At 37.0% G+C, this 18584-nt stretch overlaps 2 protein-coding genes across 2 annotated transcripts in view; one reads left to right on the top strand and one right to left on the bottom strand.

Moving 5' to 3' along the window:
- Window positions 1-5922, top strand: part of Pcyox1 (prenylcysteine oxidase 1) — a 19560-nt gene extending 13638 nt beyond the window's left edge. The window contains exons 4-6 of the mRNA XM_046432238.2: window positions 961-1172; window positions 1763-1912; window positions 2320-5922. Coding sequence (XP_046288194.1) covers window positions 961-1172; window positions 1763-1912; window positions 2320-2978 — 1021 coding nt within the window. The 3' untranslated portion in view covers window positions 2979-5922. The remainder of the gene's footprint in view (window positions 1-960; window positions 1173-1762; window positions 1913-2319) is intronic.
- Window positions 5158-18584, bottom strand: Snrpg (small nuclear ribonucleoprotein polypeptide G). The gene is made up of 4 exons (XM_046432239.2): window positions 18434-18584; window positions 14575-14597; window positions 13465-13589; window positions 5158-6741 (listed from the first exon to the last, which is right to left on the bottom strand). The coding sequence occupies exons 1-4, from the start codon at window positions 18463-18465 to the stop codon at window positions 6691-6693; spliced, it is 231 nt and encodes a 76-aa protein (XP_046288195.1). The 5' UTR covers window positions 18466-18584; the 3' UTR covers window positions 5158-6690.

Raw genomic sequence — 18584 nt, 5'->3', positions numbered from 1 at the left:
GCAGGACTCAAGCTCTCTGGAAGAGATGTAGCTGTTCTGTGATTGGAATGGAAAGTCCAGAGAGAGGGAAGAGCCTATACAGTCCTGAGGGGACTATGCAGAGATAGTTAAGATCAGTGAATGGGTCAGAAGTGCACAGGTGGAGGATGTGTGAGTGATTGAGGGCAGAAATGTCAAGTTGTGCTTTTAAGCCTTCTACTTGCATGTCATCTTTAGACAAAGCCTTTTGCTTCTACTTTTTCTTTAATTAATTAATTAATTAATTAAGGTACTAGGGATTGGAACCAGTGGTGATATACCACTGAACTTCATCCCTAGCCCTTTATATTTTTGAAACAGGGTCTCACTGAGTTGCCCAGGCCAGCCTGAACGTGTGATTCTCCAGCCTCAGTGTTCTGAATAGCTGGGATTACAGGTGTGTGCCACCACACCTGCATGCAATTCCTTTTTTTGATGTCAGGTTAAATGATCTGGACTTTTGTTTAGTAAGCAAGACTTGGGTAGATTGGACCCAAGGGTGCTTTACCACTGAGACACATCCCCATTCCTTTTTATATTTCGAGACAGGGTCTCACTAGGGCTTACTTATAGCCTCGCTAAGTTGCTGAGGCTGACTTTGAATCTGCAATCCTCCTGCCTCAGCCTCCCAGGCCACTGGGATTATAGGTGTGTGTTAGCATGCCCAGCCCCATTTCTTTATAAGGTGATCCCAGTGCAGAAAAAGAAGAGTGTGTTCAAAGGACAATGGACTTCAGAAGAGGTGGAGGATGCGGGAGGGCCAAAAGCTTCTGGGAGAGCTGGGGAAGGTGATGGCTAAGCCGTGTCTCAGAGGATAGGTAGAAACTCACCAGAAGGAAACATGGAAGTTAATTTGACTTTTATGATGTTCTTTTCTATCTTTATATATCCCTGTCCCCCATCTTTTTTGGTGCTTAATGGTATTTTTCTTCTTTTTGCAAGGATCTACCGCTACCAGTCTCATGACTATGCCTTCAGTAGTGTAGAAAAATTACTCCATGCTGTAGGAGGAGATGACTTCCTTGGGTTGCTTAACCGAACGCTTCATGAAACTTTGCAGAAAGCAGGCTTCTCTGAGAAATTCCTCAATGAAATGATTGCTCCCGTCATGAGGGTCAATTATGGTCAAAGCACAGACATCAATGCCTTTGTGGGTAAGCCAGGCCTTGAAAAAGTGTTGCATGATTGTTCATAAAAGAACTTGATGGTGTTAGGATGGTTCCTCACTTTGGGCCATGGTTTGGAGAAGGCTGTCTTTCTCAAAATTGCAGACATTGCTGGGCATGGTGGTGCACCCCTATAATTCCAATGGCTCCAAAGGCTGAGAGAATTGCGAGTTGAAAGCCATCCTCAGCAACTTAGCGAGGTCTTGAGCAACTCAGTGAAGTCCTGAGCAACTCAGCGAGACCCTGTCTCAAAATTAAAAAGACTGGGGATGTGGCTCAGTGGTTAAGGCCTACTGGATTCAATTCCCAGTACCAAAACAACAACAACAAAAAACCCCCCAAATTCAGACATTGTTAGCAAAATTATGTATTTGTAGGTGTGTATTTTTAGGAGAAGGTTCTTAGCTTCCAATAGTTAATTGGTTCTCAACTGAGTAAGATTTTGCCCCAAAGGGCCATTTGGCAGTGTCAGAAGACATTCTGAACAGAACATTTAATTGGAAAGGGAGAGTGGTTATTGGGCTTCTTTCAAAGTCAGAATGAAAACACATTTTTTTTTTCCCCCCTTTTGACAACAGGGGCAGTGTCACTGACTGCTGCTGATTCTGGCCTTTGGGCAGTAGAAGGTGGTAATAAACTTGTTTGCTCACGGCTCCTCCAGGCTTCCAAAAGCAATCTTATATCTGGCTCAGTAATGTATATAGAGAAAACAAGGACCAAGCAGACAGGTGAGTTTGAATTTTTATTTCTAATTATCCCTGCAGAAAATGGTTGTTCAGTGAGAAAAACTCCTTTTGCATCTCTCATTGTTTCAAAAAGAATTTTAAATTGTTTATGTTATACCATGTAGAAATATTCCTAAATGTTCTCAAATACAATGGCATGACTCTTTGGATTTAAAAAGCAATCTCATCAAGAGTAAAAATGCCATATTTTGTATTTATTGAGATTCTGAATAGGAAACTGTCCTCAATGTAATAAAATTGCAAGGAACCTTTAGTTAGCTTAAGGGCTAAAACTCTTTAACTTCTTGGAATTAAAGAGAAACTATTTAAGTTTTAGAATTATTTTTAGATGGTATAAAATACAGTATGTTAGAAACACTAAGAAATGTGTGCTGCCTTTTTCTTTCTAGGAAATCCCACAAAGATGTATGAAGTGGTGTACCAAAGTGGATCCGAGACCCACTCAGACTTCTATGACATCGTCTTGGTGGCCACTCCATTGAATCAAAAAATGTCCAACATTACTTTCCTCAACTTTGATCCTCCAATTGAGGAATTTCATCAGTATTACCAACATATAGTGACAACTTTGGTTAAGGGAGAATTGAATTCAACTGTATTTAGCTCTAGAGCCAAAGATCAGTTTGGCCTGTCTACAGTTTTGACCACTGATAGTTCAGATCTGTTTATTAACAACGTTGGGATTGTGTCCTCTGTAAGAGAAAAGGACAGTCCTCAACCATCAACAGATGGAACATATGTTTGGAAGACTTTTTCCCCAGAAATTCTTACTAAACAGCAAATTTTTAAGCTCTTTTTGTCCTATGATTATGCTGTGAAGAAGTCTTGGCTTGCATATCCTCACTATAAGCCCCCGGAGAAATGTCCCTCCATCATACTCCACGATCGGCTGTATTACCTCAATGGTATAGAGTTTGCAGCAAGTGCCATGGAAATGAGTGCCATTGCAGCCCATAATGCTGCACTCCTTGCCTATCACCGCTGGAATGGGAACGCAGACATGATTGACCAAGATGGCCTCTATGAGAAACTTAAAACGGAGCTATGAAATAACATTCTCGTTTTTCCTCTCCTGGTTCCCCATGAGTACCACTGGCAAAAGAAAAAAGAAAAAGGCAAAATCTGAGCAGAAATGATTTTGAATCAGATATTTTGCCATTTTCATCATTTTACAAAGTAATCCTGTTGTGTTCCAAGAAAATTACAAGGTTTGGATAACTCTTGCCTTTATCCATCTCCAAAATTTCTTGCAATATCCATTGGCAGTGTTGCCCAAGCTCGTCTGAGTATAAGAATCACCTGGAGTTCGTTAAACAAGGGTTTCAAGAGCTTCTCTTTGAGATTCTAATTCAGTAGGTTCAGGGGTGGGACCCTGGAGTTTGATCAAAAGTGTTTTAAGATGAGTATTTGAGGAAGAACTTAAAAGACATCTTAGTTGGGTACTAGTTTATTTGAGCTTCACAGCTGAATAAAATCTTTATAGTCAGATAAAATCACTCTGGAAGTTGGGTCTTAGTAATTTATATGCCTTCTTGATGTAAATGCCTAAAACCTTGACTTTTGATTGTTTATGTTTTGATTTTATTAGGGGTAAAATTCAGAAGTCATAGATAGTATAATCTTAAAATTAAAAAAATGGCATGCTAGGCAAACACTCTGTCACTGAACCACAACCTGTGTTCTAATGTTCTCACTTGAGGAGCTTTTAAAAATTACTGATAGGCCCTCACAACTAGAGATTAGGAGTTAAAGTATTGAGGATACCACCTTGTCATTAAAAGGAGGACTAAGGATACCACTTTGTCAGTTTAAAGTTTCTAGTGTGCAACTAGAGAAGCACAGATGGGGGAATTAAAATGTCTATAAAGGGTTTTTAAAAAGTGCCTTAAAAGTAGTAAGAAACACAAAACATCAGAGCAGATCCATTGCAAGGAATCTCAATGAGAACTTCAGAATTAATCTTAATAGTAAGAAACACTGACAGCCTAACAGCAGAGGCAACTTCTATAAACCTAGAGCAGCTGGCATTAGAGAAGGACATTTAGAATGACACTAAACTTAACCAAGTTCAGATAGTTTTGGAATGTTAAATGCATCAGTTACTGTAACATGTGAGGTGAAAAGTTGGTTGCTAAAATCTCAGTGGCAGTGGCTCTCAACTTTGACTGCCCGTTAGAATCAACTGTAGGGCTTAATGCTTCCTGTACACAACCAAACTTGAGAATCAGTTCTACATCTGCTATATGGAGATCATGAATCAATGTCATAGTCGCTGGTAGAAAAGAACCCATATAAAGCTTATGCATTAATAACTGAAACCAGGTTAAGTGCCAGATTATGGCAGTAGCTACTTTAGCAAAATGATGTGAGAAAATGCTGACTCTTAACCATTATTTCTTCCCTCTATGTCTCTGAATATTGATATCTGAAAAAAACTGCCAAGATATAGTTGATAGAGGCAGGAATTAAGTTTATCATTTGTTGAAGGGTTATATTTTTTCTAATTTTATTCTTATCAAGTATGTTAAGAGGCATTTATTTTCTCCTTTTGTGGTTTTAATGAAGACTATTTGTAGTGAATGTAACATTGTTATATGCTTTGATAGTCCCTCCCCCATCTGAGGGAAATTATGTTGGAATACTCCTAGTGGATTCCTGAAACTGTAGACAGTATACATAGCAAAAGACAGTCTTTTCCTATATATCTATACACATATAAAGTTTAATTTATAAATTAGGCACATTAGGAGATTAATAATAATCATAAAAAAATAATATAACAAATGTTATTTTTAACTTATTTCTGTCATTTTCCATTTGGTACACTCAGACCGTGGTTGACTAAGGGTAAACTAAAAATTGGAAAATGAAACCACAGGTAAGGGAAGACTACTGTAAATATTGGTAAATACTAATGATATAAACCGGTTTAACTTTTATCATTTGTACACTTGTTTTACAATGGGATATATTTTTTCTTGTAAGAATACCTATTTAAAATGTTTCATATCAAACCTACTGACTAAAATTCCAGTAGGGCATCTGAAATTGCTTCCTCAAAACCAAAATAGGTTCTAGCAGGAGTATTAGGTAGATTCAGTATAATTACAGTATTAAAAATAATAGTTTTTTTCTAGAAGAAAAATTACTATTAAAGCCTGCTATTCCAGGCCCACTAGTTTTAATGTAACTACAGCATTAAAGAATAATTTTTTTTTTTTTTGAGAGAGAGAGAGAGAATTTTTAATATTTATTTATTTTTTTTAGTTATTGGCGGACATGACATCTCTGTATGTGGTGCTGAGGATCGAACCCGGGCCGCACGCATGCCAGGCGAGCGCGCTACCGCTTGAGCCACATCCCCAGCCCCAAAGAATAATTTTATTAAAACAAAAATACTATCAGGTTTTGCTATTCCAGGAGATTATTATTTTTTTTTAACAGAAGAGACTGGGAGAAATGATGTAGGGGTGGAACGAAGACAACTCTACTCCAGTGGTTCTCCAACTGAATTAAGTATGATTTGTTATTCAACACATTTGTAGTGGGATACAAAAACTTTTATTTAAGTTCTAAGGTGATGCTATTGTTCTAGGAACCACACTTGGGAGAACTGGTTCTACAAGTTAGTTCTGTATGGCTGCAAAAATTACCAGCAGTGAAAACAGAAATGCTAAAGAATATACTGGACTTCTTGTCAACTCATTTTACTGTGATTTAGTTTGATCCCTTTGGCTGTTCTTTTGTTTTATAGTTTCTATAAATAGGAAATACTATATCTATACTCTTCATTGTGTTAAAAAACTTACATATTCCCGTATGTATTCATGTATACATAGTTTTAACTGATTTTCAGGCTTTTTTCAGATCATAAAAATAGGCCTTAAGCATTTGCTTGGAATGTTTAAGGTTAGGCTTATAATACAACCATCTGTAATAAACCTCTCATTTGAGCTTGTGAGCCATAAATAAAATTTCATGAACTAAATAAATATATTGTGGACAGCATTCTCACTGCTCTTCTCTACTCTAAGAGCTGCACAATACACTGGAATGCTTTTCTCTGAAATTCTATTTCTACTCTTCAAAATTTCTCCACGTAATGATTATGTTTAAGAAATAAACCACTATATTATTACGTCCTGTGTTTTACTTCTGTTGCACTATACTTAGAATGTAGATGTACAGAATGAGCAGTCATTATCTGCAATACTACAACTTTTTTTTTGGAGCACTCATACCAGTCTCATGCGACTAGCTGCTGTCAAAATGCAGCAAACACTAGCTTTGGGTCTCATCCCATAACTTACTGTTTGTACAAATATTCTGAAATCTGAAACACTTCTGATCCCAAGCATTTGGATAAAGGATAATCTACATTTGGAAAAGTCAGAGTATAAGTTACCAGTTTACATGTTTCATAGTAACCCCACTCATGCATTCAGGTTGACTGTTTTTCTCTCTCCTCAGCACTAAAAAATGCAGAAAAATCCTTGTAATGTTTCACACTCAGTAAGATTCTCCTATTTTAATGTATAAATATACTTTTTAGAATCAGTCTCAACCATGAAAATTCACGTTAGAAAAGTTAGGAGCTAACATTCTATGTCTACATTCAAAACATCTGACAAAGCTTTTTGCTATTGAAGTTTATTTAACAAAAAGTTTAATATGAAAGTGTATATGACCCAATTTTCAAGTCACAGTTAAACAGGGCTTCTGGAGGGAGGACACGGATTTCTCTGTTGAACAGCCGTTATTTATACTCGTTCTAAGGCTTCTAACATGATGATACTGTTTCCTCGTATTACCTGGAAAGAGAAAAGTAAATTTCATTCAGTAGATAATTTCTACCAAATCATTAATAGATTCTCCACATTACATATCAGTTTGTGAGACTTTTTTCAAGTCATAGGGCGACCAAATAAATCTTTTAATCCTGACATGAAACAGTATACTAAGTCCTTTGGAAGAGATACATAATTTCTTTTCTTTTGGGGGTGCAGGGGGTACCAGATATTGAACTCAGGGGCACTCAACCAACCACTGAGCCACATCTCCAGCCTTATTTTGTATTTTATTTAGAGAGCGGGTTGCCTTAGCACTTTGTCATTGCTGAGGTTGGTTTTGAACTCATGATCCTATTGTCTCAGCCTCCTGAGCTGCTGAGATTATAGGCGTGTGCCACTGCATCCAGCCAATAATTACTTTTTGAGATGCCAAATCCCCACTGATTCAATTCACCTTTTAAAGTTACAGGACTCAAAACATACACAGTCCTGTCCTTCAGATCTAAAAATCAATGGGAAAAACAGGCAAAGAAGGGTATATATGTCAGTACATACATATGTGAAAAAACTTAGGAGGGAATTTGTGCAATATCAGCTGGACCTACTTAGGAAAGTGGGTAGAACTTCGACAGGGTAAATACTCAACAGAATGAGGATGAAGACAAAGTATAAGGGAATAAGGAAAGAGTTTAATTTGAATGTCACAGGAAAGTCATGAAGGAAGGTGGAAACCAAGATACTTGGTATCCAATCTTAAAAGGTCTCAAATGCCAATCTTAAAATGGAGGGCATTTAACCGGCAAACCAATAGTTTGCCAGTTAAAATAAAACTTAATGATTAGAGGAAAGACAATAACAGTCCTGGCAACAACATATGTAAATATGAATGAAGGTGCTTAGAGGCCGGAAGTTAGAAAGGGCCCTAGGAATACAGTGCCTGACTTAGTAAATATGCTATCAATAATGATAAGAGGGGATATTTATGAGAACATAGATGAAATGGTGGTAAGTAAATTCAAGAGGGATAGAAAAACAAGTGGAAATCGGAAGGGACTGGAAATAAGAAGTCTCTGATGGACCCTATGGATCACGAAGATCTGTAGATCACAGATCAGTGAACTAGAACTGAAGAATGAAAGGACAGGAGTGGGATGATAAAAAATATGATTATCCAAGTGTTTATTAAAAATAGAGGCATTTTGGGCTGGGGTTCTGGCTCAGTGGCAGAGTTGTTTGCCTACCATGTGCGAGGCACTGGGTTCAATTCTCAGCACCACATATATTAATGAATAAAACAAAGGTCCACTGACAACTTTAAAAAAAAAAAAAAAAGGAGGCATTCTAAGTAAAATTCAAAGTGGAGCCATGCTTGTAGACCATTACCAAAGGTGAAAATAGTTATAAACTTGCTCTTTTCTCCCCTCATTCAGGTAACTTTAATTGTACACACACTATGACATTGTCTCCACTGAAACGTAAATTCTAGGAAAGCAGGGACTGTGGTGCACTACCTCTAACATAGGGCAAAATATATGTGAAATAAACAAACGAGCTCTGCATGAGACTGGAAGGGTACACAACAGGTGTGAGACAGTGTCTCAGAGCCTGGGAATTAATAGCAACTAGTATGGTGAAAGACGTCAAAGAATTAAAGAGCGGATTTAAGAGAACAATGCCCTAAAATCGGTAAAGAGGACTAAAGGAATCTGTGACTTTAGTAAGTCAGGGAGAGAAATGTAGAGAGCTAAACAGTAAGTTTACCTAGTTTTTAAAATTCCTGACTCTTTTTTAATGGTGCTGGGAATAGAACTCAGGGCCTCAAGCGTGCTAGGTTAACTGCTCTACCATGAGCACATCCTTTTTTATCCCCCTTTGACCAACAGATGATGAAAAAATATTACAATGATCACAACATGAAAAACAACTAGCTTTCTTCCTTCCCAGTTTTCTCATAAATTTGTCCATGTCTGACACTTCTACCCTAGAAGTGGAAGGTGATAAAGAGGTTATTTTAGAAAACTAAGATTTTCTGATCTGAGAACCTCATCACATAGTATTTAGGAATAGGCTACTTGTTGAACACCTTTGCCCTTCTTCTTTTGCCATATGTTCAAGACTCAATTCTACCAATTAACCAGAAACATCAGATCCAGAATCAATATCCCTCCTTTTATTAAGTGTTGCTCTGGCTTGCAGCCTCTTCACAGGGCAGTTGTCTAATAAGATGATCCTACAACAGCACAATTCTTACACACACATACACAAACACAAAAACATACATACAAAATTTTAGCAAGAGCTCCTGAACCATGCAGCATCAAAATACACAGAATTTTTACTATATTCTTTGGGGGACCTGGAGCAAAGTCATCCTATCTTAAGAAAATAAGACAGGTGATACTACCAAGAGCTTTGGAGGAGGAGGGTGTTTCAGAAGAGGATAGTTGACTTATTAGGTAATTATCCTTCTCCCCCTCAGAATGAAAACACATATGCATGAGTATGCATGCGGCGCGCGCACACACACACACACACACACACACACAACCCTTCCCCTCAGAAAACACAATGGGTCACCGACTTGGACAAGATATTGTAACTGTCTCCTTTGTTAAGAATATCTGAGGAAAAAAAAATTTAACCTGTTTCCCTTCTTCCTACTTTAGAAGTCAAAAGTTCACTCCCATTTTTGCATTTTCTTTAAAATGTTTATTTATTAAATATAATTGATGTATTATCATCACTGTGTGAAAGTGATGACTCAGCTAAAAGAATTACTGTCTACTGAGAAAAACTTTTTTTGGTCACATAATATTTGAAGTAAAAGAGCTGACTGCCTAACATAGCAAGTAGGTACTCTTGTTTTTAACCAATTTCTCTGTAAAGAAAATTAAGTCCAGCAAGATTCAGGGGAAAATTGACAGAAAGACCCATGATCCAAGTTCAATTCCTTATATGATAAAATTCTAATGAGCACATGATTATCTGGAAACAAACAAACAAAACCCTTCTCAAATTAGAATCAAAATTTAGATGCCAAAGATGTTTCTGAATCATTTGTTGAGATGCAAAATATAATCTATCCTCTATTAGAATGAAGATTTCCTAACTTTTAAAGAAGGGCTAGAAGGAAGCTTGGGAGTATGTATTTTTTTATTTTCTGTGGCACTGGGGTGCTCTATCAACAAGCTACACCCCCAGTCCTTTTTTTTTTTTTTTAAGAATTTCAATATTTATTATTTTTAGTTTTCAGCGGACACAACATCTTTGTTTGTATGTGGTGCTGAGGATCGAACCCGGGCCGCACACATGCCAGGCGAGCGCGCTACCGCTTGAGCCACATCCCCAGCCCAACCCCCCAATCCTTTTTTAAGAGTCTTACTAAATTAAATTGCTCAGGCTAGCTTCCAACTTGCTATCCTACTGCCTCAGCCTTCAGAGTCACCAGGTCATAACAAGTGTGCACCACTGTGACAGTCTTTTGGTGAGTATTAGAACCTGGTTGTTAATGATTCTGTTACCCAGAGACTCTAATACTGTCTGGGGGAAAAGAGGCTAGGCTACAATAATTGCTGCTCCAGAAATATTAGGAGTCAAACTGGTAAGAAAATAGGTTTTATTCAAAGCCATCTTTGAAGGAAGATAGAAACTTACATGATTTCATATATTGCCTTTTAAATCCTTGAAAATAAGTAGGAGAGGAGCTGTGCAATGAACATATATGCATTTTTAGTTAGCCTGTGCTAGACAGGACTGGGCAGCAAAAGGGGACTGTGGGCAGGCCTCAGCTCTCCTGTTTCTTTGGCACCTGTCAGGCTTGGGAGAATTGTAGCCCTTCAGATTTCACTCTCAGCAGGAGGAAGTTCCTAATTTTGGGGTGGTAATGGGGGTGCAAATTCAGTATGTTTTTAGAAAAATTTTTTTAGGCATAGATGGACATAATTTTAATTAATTATATTTATGTGGTGCTGAGGTTCGAACCCAGTGCCTCACATGTGCTAGGAATTGCTCTACCACTGAGTCACAACCCCAGCCCAAATTCAGTAGTTTTAATTCCACTATATTTTTATTTGACATAAGCTCTAGGGGTATGTGTCTGAAAGGTAGAGATCAATTTGCTGGAAAATTTGGGGTGTTGTGCAACCTGTTTTTCAGTCAAGTCTACTGATTTGCTTTTCAAAATGCAATAATGGAAACACATCTGAGATAAGTACTAACATAAACCTCGCAATGACTAAAAAAAAAAAAACAAGTCATAGCCAAGAGCGGTGGTACATGCCTATAATCTCAGCTGTGTAGGTGGCTGAAGCAGGAAGGCCACAAACTCAAGGCCAGTTTGGGCAAACTGGCAAGGCTCTATCTCAAAAAATAAATTTAAAAAAGCACCAGAGATGTAGCTCAGTGGTAGAGCACTTGTCTAGCCATGTTCAAGACCCTGGGTTCAACCCCCCAGGACCACAATTAAAAAAAAAAAAAAAAAAAAAAAAAAAAACAGGCAAATTTGTCAAAGCTGGGTCTATCCTTGTCCCTCTAGTGCTCAAACTTTCAGGAAAAAACCAAACATTATATATCCACTGAGCTGGAAATATAGCCTGGGGTCCAATCCCTAGCACAACAGGGAAGAAGTGGGAGAGAAAAAACCCAACCCACCAAGGCTAACCCTTACTATTTCTTGGAGGTCAAATTTCGTTTTTGTTTTGGGGTACCGGGGATTGAACCCAGGGATGTTCTACCACTGAGCCATATCACCAGCCCTTTTTTATTTTAAGACAGGATCTCGCTAAGTTGCTGAGGCTGGCTTTTAACTTGTGATTTGCCTGCCTTAGCCTACTGAGACCCCTGGGATTACAGATGTGCGCCACAGTGCCCAGCCCTTTTATTTTTAAGATGGGATCTCGCTAAGTTGCTGACATTGGCTTCTAGCTTGTGATCCTTCTGCTCAGTCTTTGGAGTCCGTGGGATTACATGTACATGCAATTGCACTGGGTTCTTTGGAGGTCTTTATATTCACCTTTTACAAGAAATTTAGGCTTTTAGACCAAAAACTATGCAACCCCTAGATGACAAGATAGGGTCAATATTCTAGCATATAGACACAGGCAACAAACTTCTCAATAGGACACCTAAAGCTCAGGACATAATGCTGAGAGTTGGTAAATGGGATGGCGTCAAGTTAAAAAGCCTCTGCACGGCAAAGGAAACAATAATGTGGAGAGAGAACATACACAATGAGAAAAATCTTTGCTAGCTACTCTTCTGACAAAAGATTAGTATCTACAATATATAAAAAACTCAAAACCCCCCCAAACCCCACATAACTCAATTAATAAATGGGCAAATGAATTAAACAGATACTCCTCAAAGAAGAAATACAAATGGCCAATAAATATATGAAAAATGTTCAACATCAGCAATTAGGGAAATGCAAATCAAAACTACACTAAAATTTCATCTCATACCAGTCAGAATGGCAGTCTTCAAGGATACAAACAATAATAAATGCTACTGAGGATGAGAGAAAAAGGAACACTTTTACATCTGTGGTTCGACTGTAAATTAGTATAACCACTATGGAAGTTTCTTAACCAGTATGGAGGTTTCTCAAAAGACTAGGCATGGAACCACCATATGACTTAGCTATACTACTACTTGGTATTTATCCTAAGGAATTAAATCATCATAGAAATACATACCCATATTTATAGCAGCATAATTCACAATAGGCAAATTATGGAACCAGCCTAGGTTTCCATCAACAGATGAATGGATAAAGAAAATGTGGTATGTATACACAATAGAGTTTTACTTAGCCATAAAGAAAAATGAAATCATGTCATTTGCAGGGAAGTTGATGGAACCTGAGACCATTATATTAAGCAAAATAAGCCAAACTCTGAAAGCCAAGGGTTGTGTGTTTTCTCTTATATATGGAAGCCAGAAAGGAAAAGGAAAAGAAAGGTGGTGGAGGTAGGAATTTCATGAAAATCAAAAGATCAGTAGAGGAAAGGGACTACAGAGTAAAAGGGGAAAGTGCTGGGGAATGATACTGGCCAAAGTACATTGTTATATTGTGTGCATGTACACATATGAAATGAGTCCCATCACTATATACAATTATAATGCACCAATAAAAACAAAACATTCACAAAAACACAACACCAAAACTTTCTTTGGTAGCCACATAACTCTGGCCTAATGAATATAGGAATGTTTACCCTAAAATAAGGGTCTAATTAACACACACACACACACCCTTCTTTTCTCCCATGTGAATGGCTGTCATGATTATCCCTTGCAACTTTTACCTCGACTACTTTTAAATTTTGGGTGTGATAAATCAGAAAATTAAAGTTAACTACTTACACAAATAAAATAAAATCTCAAGGTCTATCCCACACCGATTGAATCAGACTCTGCATTTTAATAAGGTGCCTTGGGGATTCATATACATATTCAAGTATTACTTTACTACTTTATTGAAGAACTGACTATAGGTCTCTCTTATAAAGTTAAAAAATGATTTTTAACAGCTATTTCATGCTACAGGACCTTATAAGATTTTGTGTACTTGAAAACTTATTTTCAGGAACGATAAACCAAAAAGGAAATGGGAAGTCTTAACCTTCCCTGATATTTGCCTTTTATGGGGTCAACTACTCTAACTCCAAAATTTACTGTAAGGGAACAAAATACATATTCTAAAGCAAAAATGAAATCTCCAATGGAGGTCTTCTCTTTACTTACCACCATTCCAATATTGTTCTGTTGTCCACTAGTTGCCATCTCCACACATTCATCTATTACAAGATTCATGAAGGGATCAAATCCCCGCAATATTCCTTGGACATGTCTGCCACCATTTAATTTCACTATAAAAAGGGAAAAAGTTTTAATAAAACCATCCATTAACAGCCATTCGTTACTAACCAGGTATGATAAGACACAGGTAGCTGAGATGTTTGACCCACTATCATTACTATATGTCAAACACTGGCCTAAACATTTTATATTTAATTCTACATTTTAATTTGTAAGAACCCTCAACAGTAATAATATCTTTACTTTATCCAAGGGCACTGGAACTGAAGTTGTAAATTAATAAGCTTCAAGGTTAGTTTGTCACAGCTGAGATTCAATCAAACTAAAGACTGCTTACCTATAAAGCCTAATGCTCTTAATTCCTATGTACTTCAAGTATAGCATGGGTCAGATTTTTATTTTATTTTTTAATATTTTTATTTCTTTATGTGGTGCTGAGGATCGAACCCAGTGTCTCACACTGCTAGGCAGTGCTCTACCCCTGAGCCACAACCCCATCTCCTTTATTTAGGTTTAACAAATCTGTTTTTCTTATACATTACCAAGAAACAGAGTAAGCGCTCCTTGTCTAAATCCTTTGTGGCTTGTTTAAAAACATTTTTTTTTAGTTAGGTGGACAGAATACCTTTATTTTGTTTATTTATATGTGGTGCTAAGGATCAAACCCAGGGCCCCATAAGAGCTAGGCCAGTGCTCTACCGCTGAGCCACAACCCCAGCCCTGTAGCTTGTTTTAAAACGAAAAAAATGTTGATGAGTTGAATTTTCAAATATTACAGCACAGAAAATTTCTGTTAATTTTATCAAAGTGAGGAAGGGTTTATATTAAATTATCCAAAAATCTTAAGTGCTATTAGAAATTAGATAAATAAAGTTGTCTGGTTAGCATTTTGATAAACCTACTTAATGAATGGATGTGAATTAGAGGTTCTGTGTGCTTAATTTTTATCAAGTGGCTCCAAACACTGGACACTAAAGATACATGTAAAAAGCAACTGAATAATTAAAAAAAACCAAGACAAAGCAACAAACTTACATGATAACTTCTTGTCCATAAATCTGAAAAAAACAAAGGGGTAAAAATTATATAACTGTTTCAAAAATTTTAAGCAAAAACAAGCACAGAAGTATGTACAATAATTTGCTGAAATTTATACAATTGGAATAAGAAGTTTAAAATAGTAAAAATCTTATATTATCGTAAAGGGTGATGGATCAAAAGGTTACCTAAATTAGACATCATACAAAATAACAAAATTTGGGATGTTGCAAGACAATAAAACAGAATGTGTAGACTATATTAATCTACATTAAATTGAATCTTAAATGTGAATTTCAAAAGTATTACTGTTGTTTCAATACCATGTTGTTGCTTCACTGACCCAATTTTCAATGACTGGATTTTATAATCAAAACAGAAAAACAAAAATCTGGTTATGTTCTGGTTATTTCCAAAATAGCAATCAAACTATATCCAATTCAATAAGTATTTAATTTTATACCTGAGATAATAAGTAGTATTGTTTTATTTAACCTATTAAGTCCCAAGATTTCAATTTTACAACTTGTTCAATGAAATTGACAGAGGTTCATTAAAATAGGTCAGAACTCTAGAGATTATATTATTACTTAATATCATATTACAATTATATTTTTATCACAATATAACTATGCACTTATTTAAGTAGTTCCACCCCACCTTGGGTAGTCCTGGGAATTGAAGTAGGGGCACTTTACCACTGAGCTTCACCCCTAGCCTTTTTTTTTAAATTTTTTTAGTTGTAGACGGACACAATACTTTTTATTTATTTATTTTTATGTGGTGCTGAGGATTGAATCCAGTGCCTCACATGTGCTAGACACGCACTCTATCACTGAGCCACAACTCCAGCCTGCCCAGCTCTTTTGATTTGAGGTAGGATTTGGCTAAATTGCCCAGGCTGGCCTCTAACTTGTAATCTTCCTGCCTTGGCTTCTCAAGTAGCTGGGAAATTATAGGTATGTACTACCATGCCTGGCTATATCTAAGTTTTATTTTCCCCAGTACTGGAGATTGAACCCAGGGCCTTGTGTATGCTAGGCAAGCTCTCTACCATCAAACTACACCACAGCCCTTATATTTAAATTCTTATAGGTGTTTCACATCTGGGACTTTGGGACAAAATAGGTTAATATTAAAACATTAAGCTTAAGTATTAAGGGCAGTTCTCAACACAAAACAATAAATGTATTCTTTTGAAATTTCAGTTAAATAAGAAAAATCCCATCTCAGTAGGATAGTATGTGAACATTAAGCCATGCAGCCAAATCAATTCCTACCACTTTAAGTTAAAGGCCAGAAAATATGAAATTTTGTTCAATTTTTTTGGGGGGAGTGGTGGTGTTACAGGGGATTGCCAGGGTTGTTCTACCACTGAGCTGCCCGATCCCAGCCATTTTTGTTTTTATTTTATTTAATTTAAAAAAACATTTTTTTTTTAGTTGAATATGGACACATACCTTTTACTTTATGTTTATGTGGTACTGAGGATTGAACCTAGTGCCTCACACATGCTAGGCAAGCGCTCTACCACTGCGCTACAACCCCAGCCCTTTTTATTTTGAGACATGGTCTTAACTTGTGTGGTGTCTCACCCTCCCAAGTAGTTGGTATTACAGGCATGGTACCTGGCCCATTAAAAAGAAAAACAAACAAACAAACAAACAAAAAAAAAACAACTTTTTTTTTTTTTAAATGGTACTGGGGATTGAGCCCAGGGCCTTGCACATGCTAGGCAAGTACCCTGCTATGCCCCCAGCCCCATTCAATTTTAATGTAAAGGTATCATGGAAGAATTCAAAGAAATAATAACACATGGGGATTGACTGTAGGCAGGAATAAATACATTTACAAATAAAAATACATTTATTAAGTATAATGAATAAAATCATACATTTTAGTAGGACCTATGTTTAGCAGCAAATTATAACAAGAGCTTGATTCTTTCTTCTTTTTTTAAAAAAATATTTCTTAGTTATAGATGAACACAATACCTTTATTTATGTGGAGCTGAGAATTATATTGTTTACCACCATTTTATAGATGGGGAACCAAGGCTCAGAAAGTTTAAGTAAATTGCCCAAAGTCACCCAGTTAGTGAGAAAGTGTGTGCAACACAAACGGTTCAATTTGACTGAAGAAAAAGACACTCAAATATCAGTGGTTGTTAAGATTTGATGCTTGGAGTTTAGGTGGAGGGACTCAATGCTAAGATATGAAATCTGGACTTTATTTTGCAGACAGTGGTAAGTTGTTAAAACACAGTCAATCATTGGCAAGACTTATCATGGCAGCAAACTTTAAGATGTGGGAGGGTCAATTAGCTGGGCTAGGGTATTACACCCTCAGCATTACTGACATTTGGGTTCAGATACTTCTTGGTTGTTGAAGGCCATCCAATATCTTGTGGGATGTTTAGCAGCATCCCCAACCTTGACCCACTAGATGCTGGCAGCACTAAACTCCTCAGCCCCATTTAAGAATCACTGAGAAATGATGAGCTAGGAGAAGAATACAAAAATAGAAGAAAGTATCTGCAGGAAACTAAAGAAAGAAGAAATCTACTCATTTGCAGGAATATCTGATAGGATTTAACAATTCATAACATCTAAGAATGAGAACTAGTTTCATTCTCTGAAATTCTCAAATATTTGTTAAGAAACAGGAAGGAAATCTAAAATTACACATGAGAACAGTCCTTTTGCTAAAAAATAATCACCATTTTACCAGTCTCTGATGAATTCGGATACCTACAAGACTTCATTCATCAGCTCATCAACAAAATAATTTTTATTTTAAATAAACGTTGTCACAAAAATCTCTATTCTTCTTAATGCTGGAACTTATGGTTTAATAATGCCTCGCATGTTAGGTAAGCACTCTACCTCCAATCTTATCCCCAGCTAATAATTCTTTAACAAATTCAATTAAAATACACACGGATTTGCACACAGTAGTTGCTTTGATAAAAATGTACATTTAAATACAAACGCTTCTTTATGTCTATCTTTTTTTTCAGGATCACTAAAAAACAGAATATACAAAAGGCAGATTATATGGCTGTGCAATCCAATTAACACATGCAGATAAAGAACGATGTATAAATTACTACTTGGTTATAAAGAAGACAAGTACTTCGTAGACAGGACATACGTTAAGTTCAGGCAAAAAGTTTTGCGGAGGTTAAGCTTTAAACCGGGAACTACTTAAAGACATCTATGGTGATTCTACTAGGCGCAGAACAAAACTCCAAAGGACTAGCCTTTTTTGGTTAGAAAAATTAATGTTCTCACACGATTCTAACACCAGAACAAGATATAGCACCACATTCAAGTTTAACTTAATTACAACAGGGCAAGAATGTACCGAAACAGCACGTGGTACCCTATTCATATGTAGGATTTCTTTCTTTCTTCTTCTTTTTAAAATATTTTTTAGTTGTAGATGGACACAATACTTTTATTTATTTATGTGGTGCTGAGAATTCGAACCCAGGGCGAGTGTTCTATCACTGAGCCACAACCCCAGCCCTTGTAAGTAGGATTTCTATGTATGAATTACAAATGAACTTAAATTTAAAAAGGAGAAAGAAAAAGGAATGGAATTTCTTAATAAAAGCTCAAAGAAATAGTTATGCATTTTTGTCTTTTCGATTTCCTGGGCTTCCGGCTCGAAAGCCAGACCCTGGTGTGAATCTCGAGGGGCTTCAGGACCGAATAAGAAATGGACAGAAAGGGGCTTGGGCCCCGTTCGGCATACACACGCCAGTCACAATGGCGGGAAATGGAGAAGACTTAAAGAAACTTGGGGCACGCATGGAAGCGGCCCTTTCCGAGCGGAGCTCACACATACTCACTTTTTCAGCTCGGGAGGATGAGCTTTGCTCATATTGTCTATTCTTCAAGCTCAAAGATGCTTTGAATCGGAATTGGCGGCCTCCTTCACGCTACCGCGGTAGACTCTGCGTTTTACGATTGACGTCACCGGCCCGATAGCCAATCGTTTGT

Source organism: Marmota monax, unplaced genomic scaffold (genome assembly GCF_021218885.2).
Source record: "Marmota monax isolate L192 unplaced genomic scaffold, Marmota_monax_Labrador192_F-V1.1 WCK01_AAM20220418_F8-fsc00106, whole genome shotgun sequence".
Lineage (NCBI taxonomy): Eukaryota > Metazoa > Chordata > Mammalia > Rodentia > Sciuridae > Marmota > Marmota monax.
This window is presented reverse-complemented; position numbering and strand designations above follow the sequence as displayed.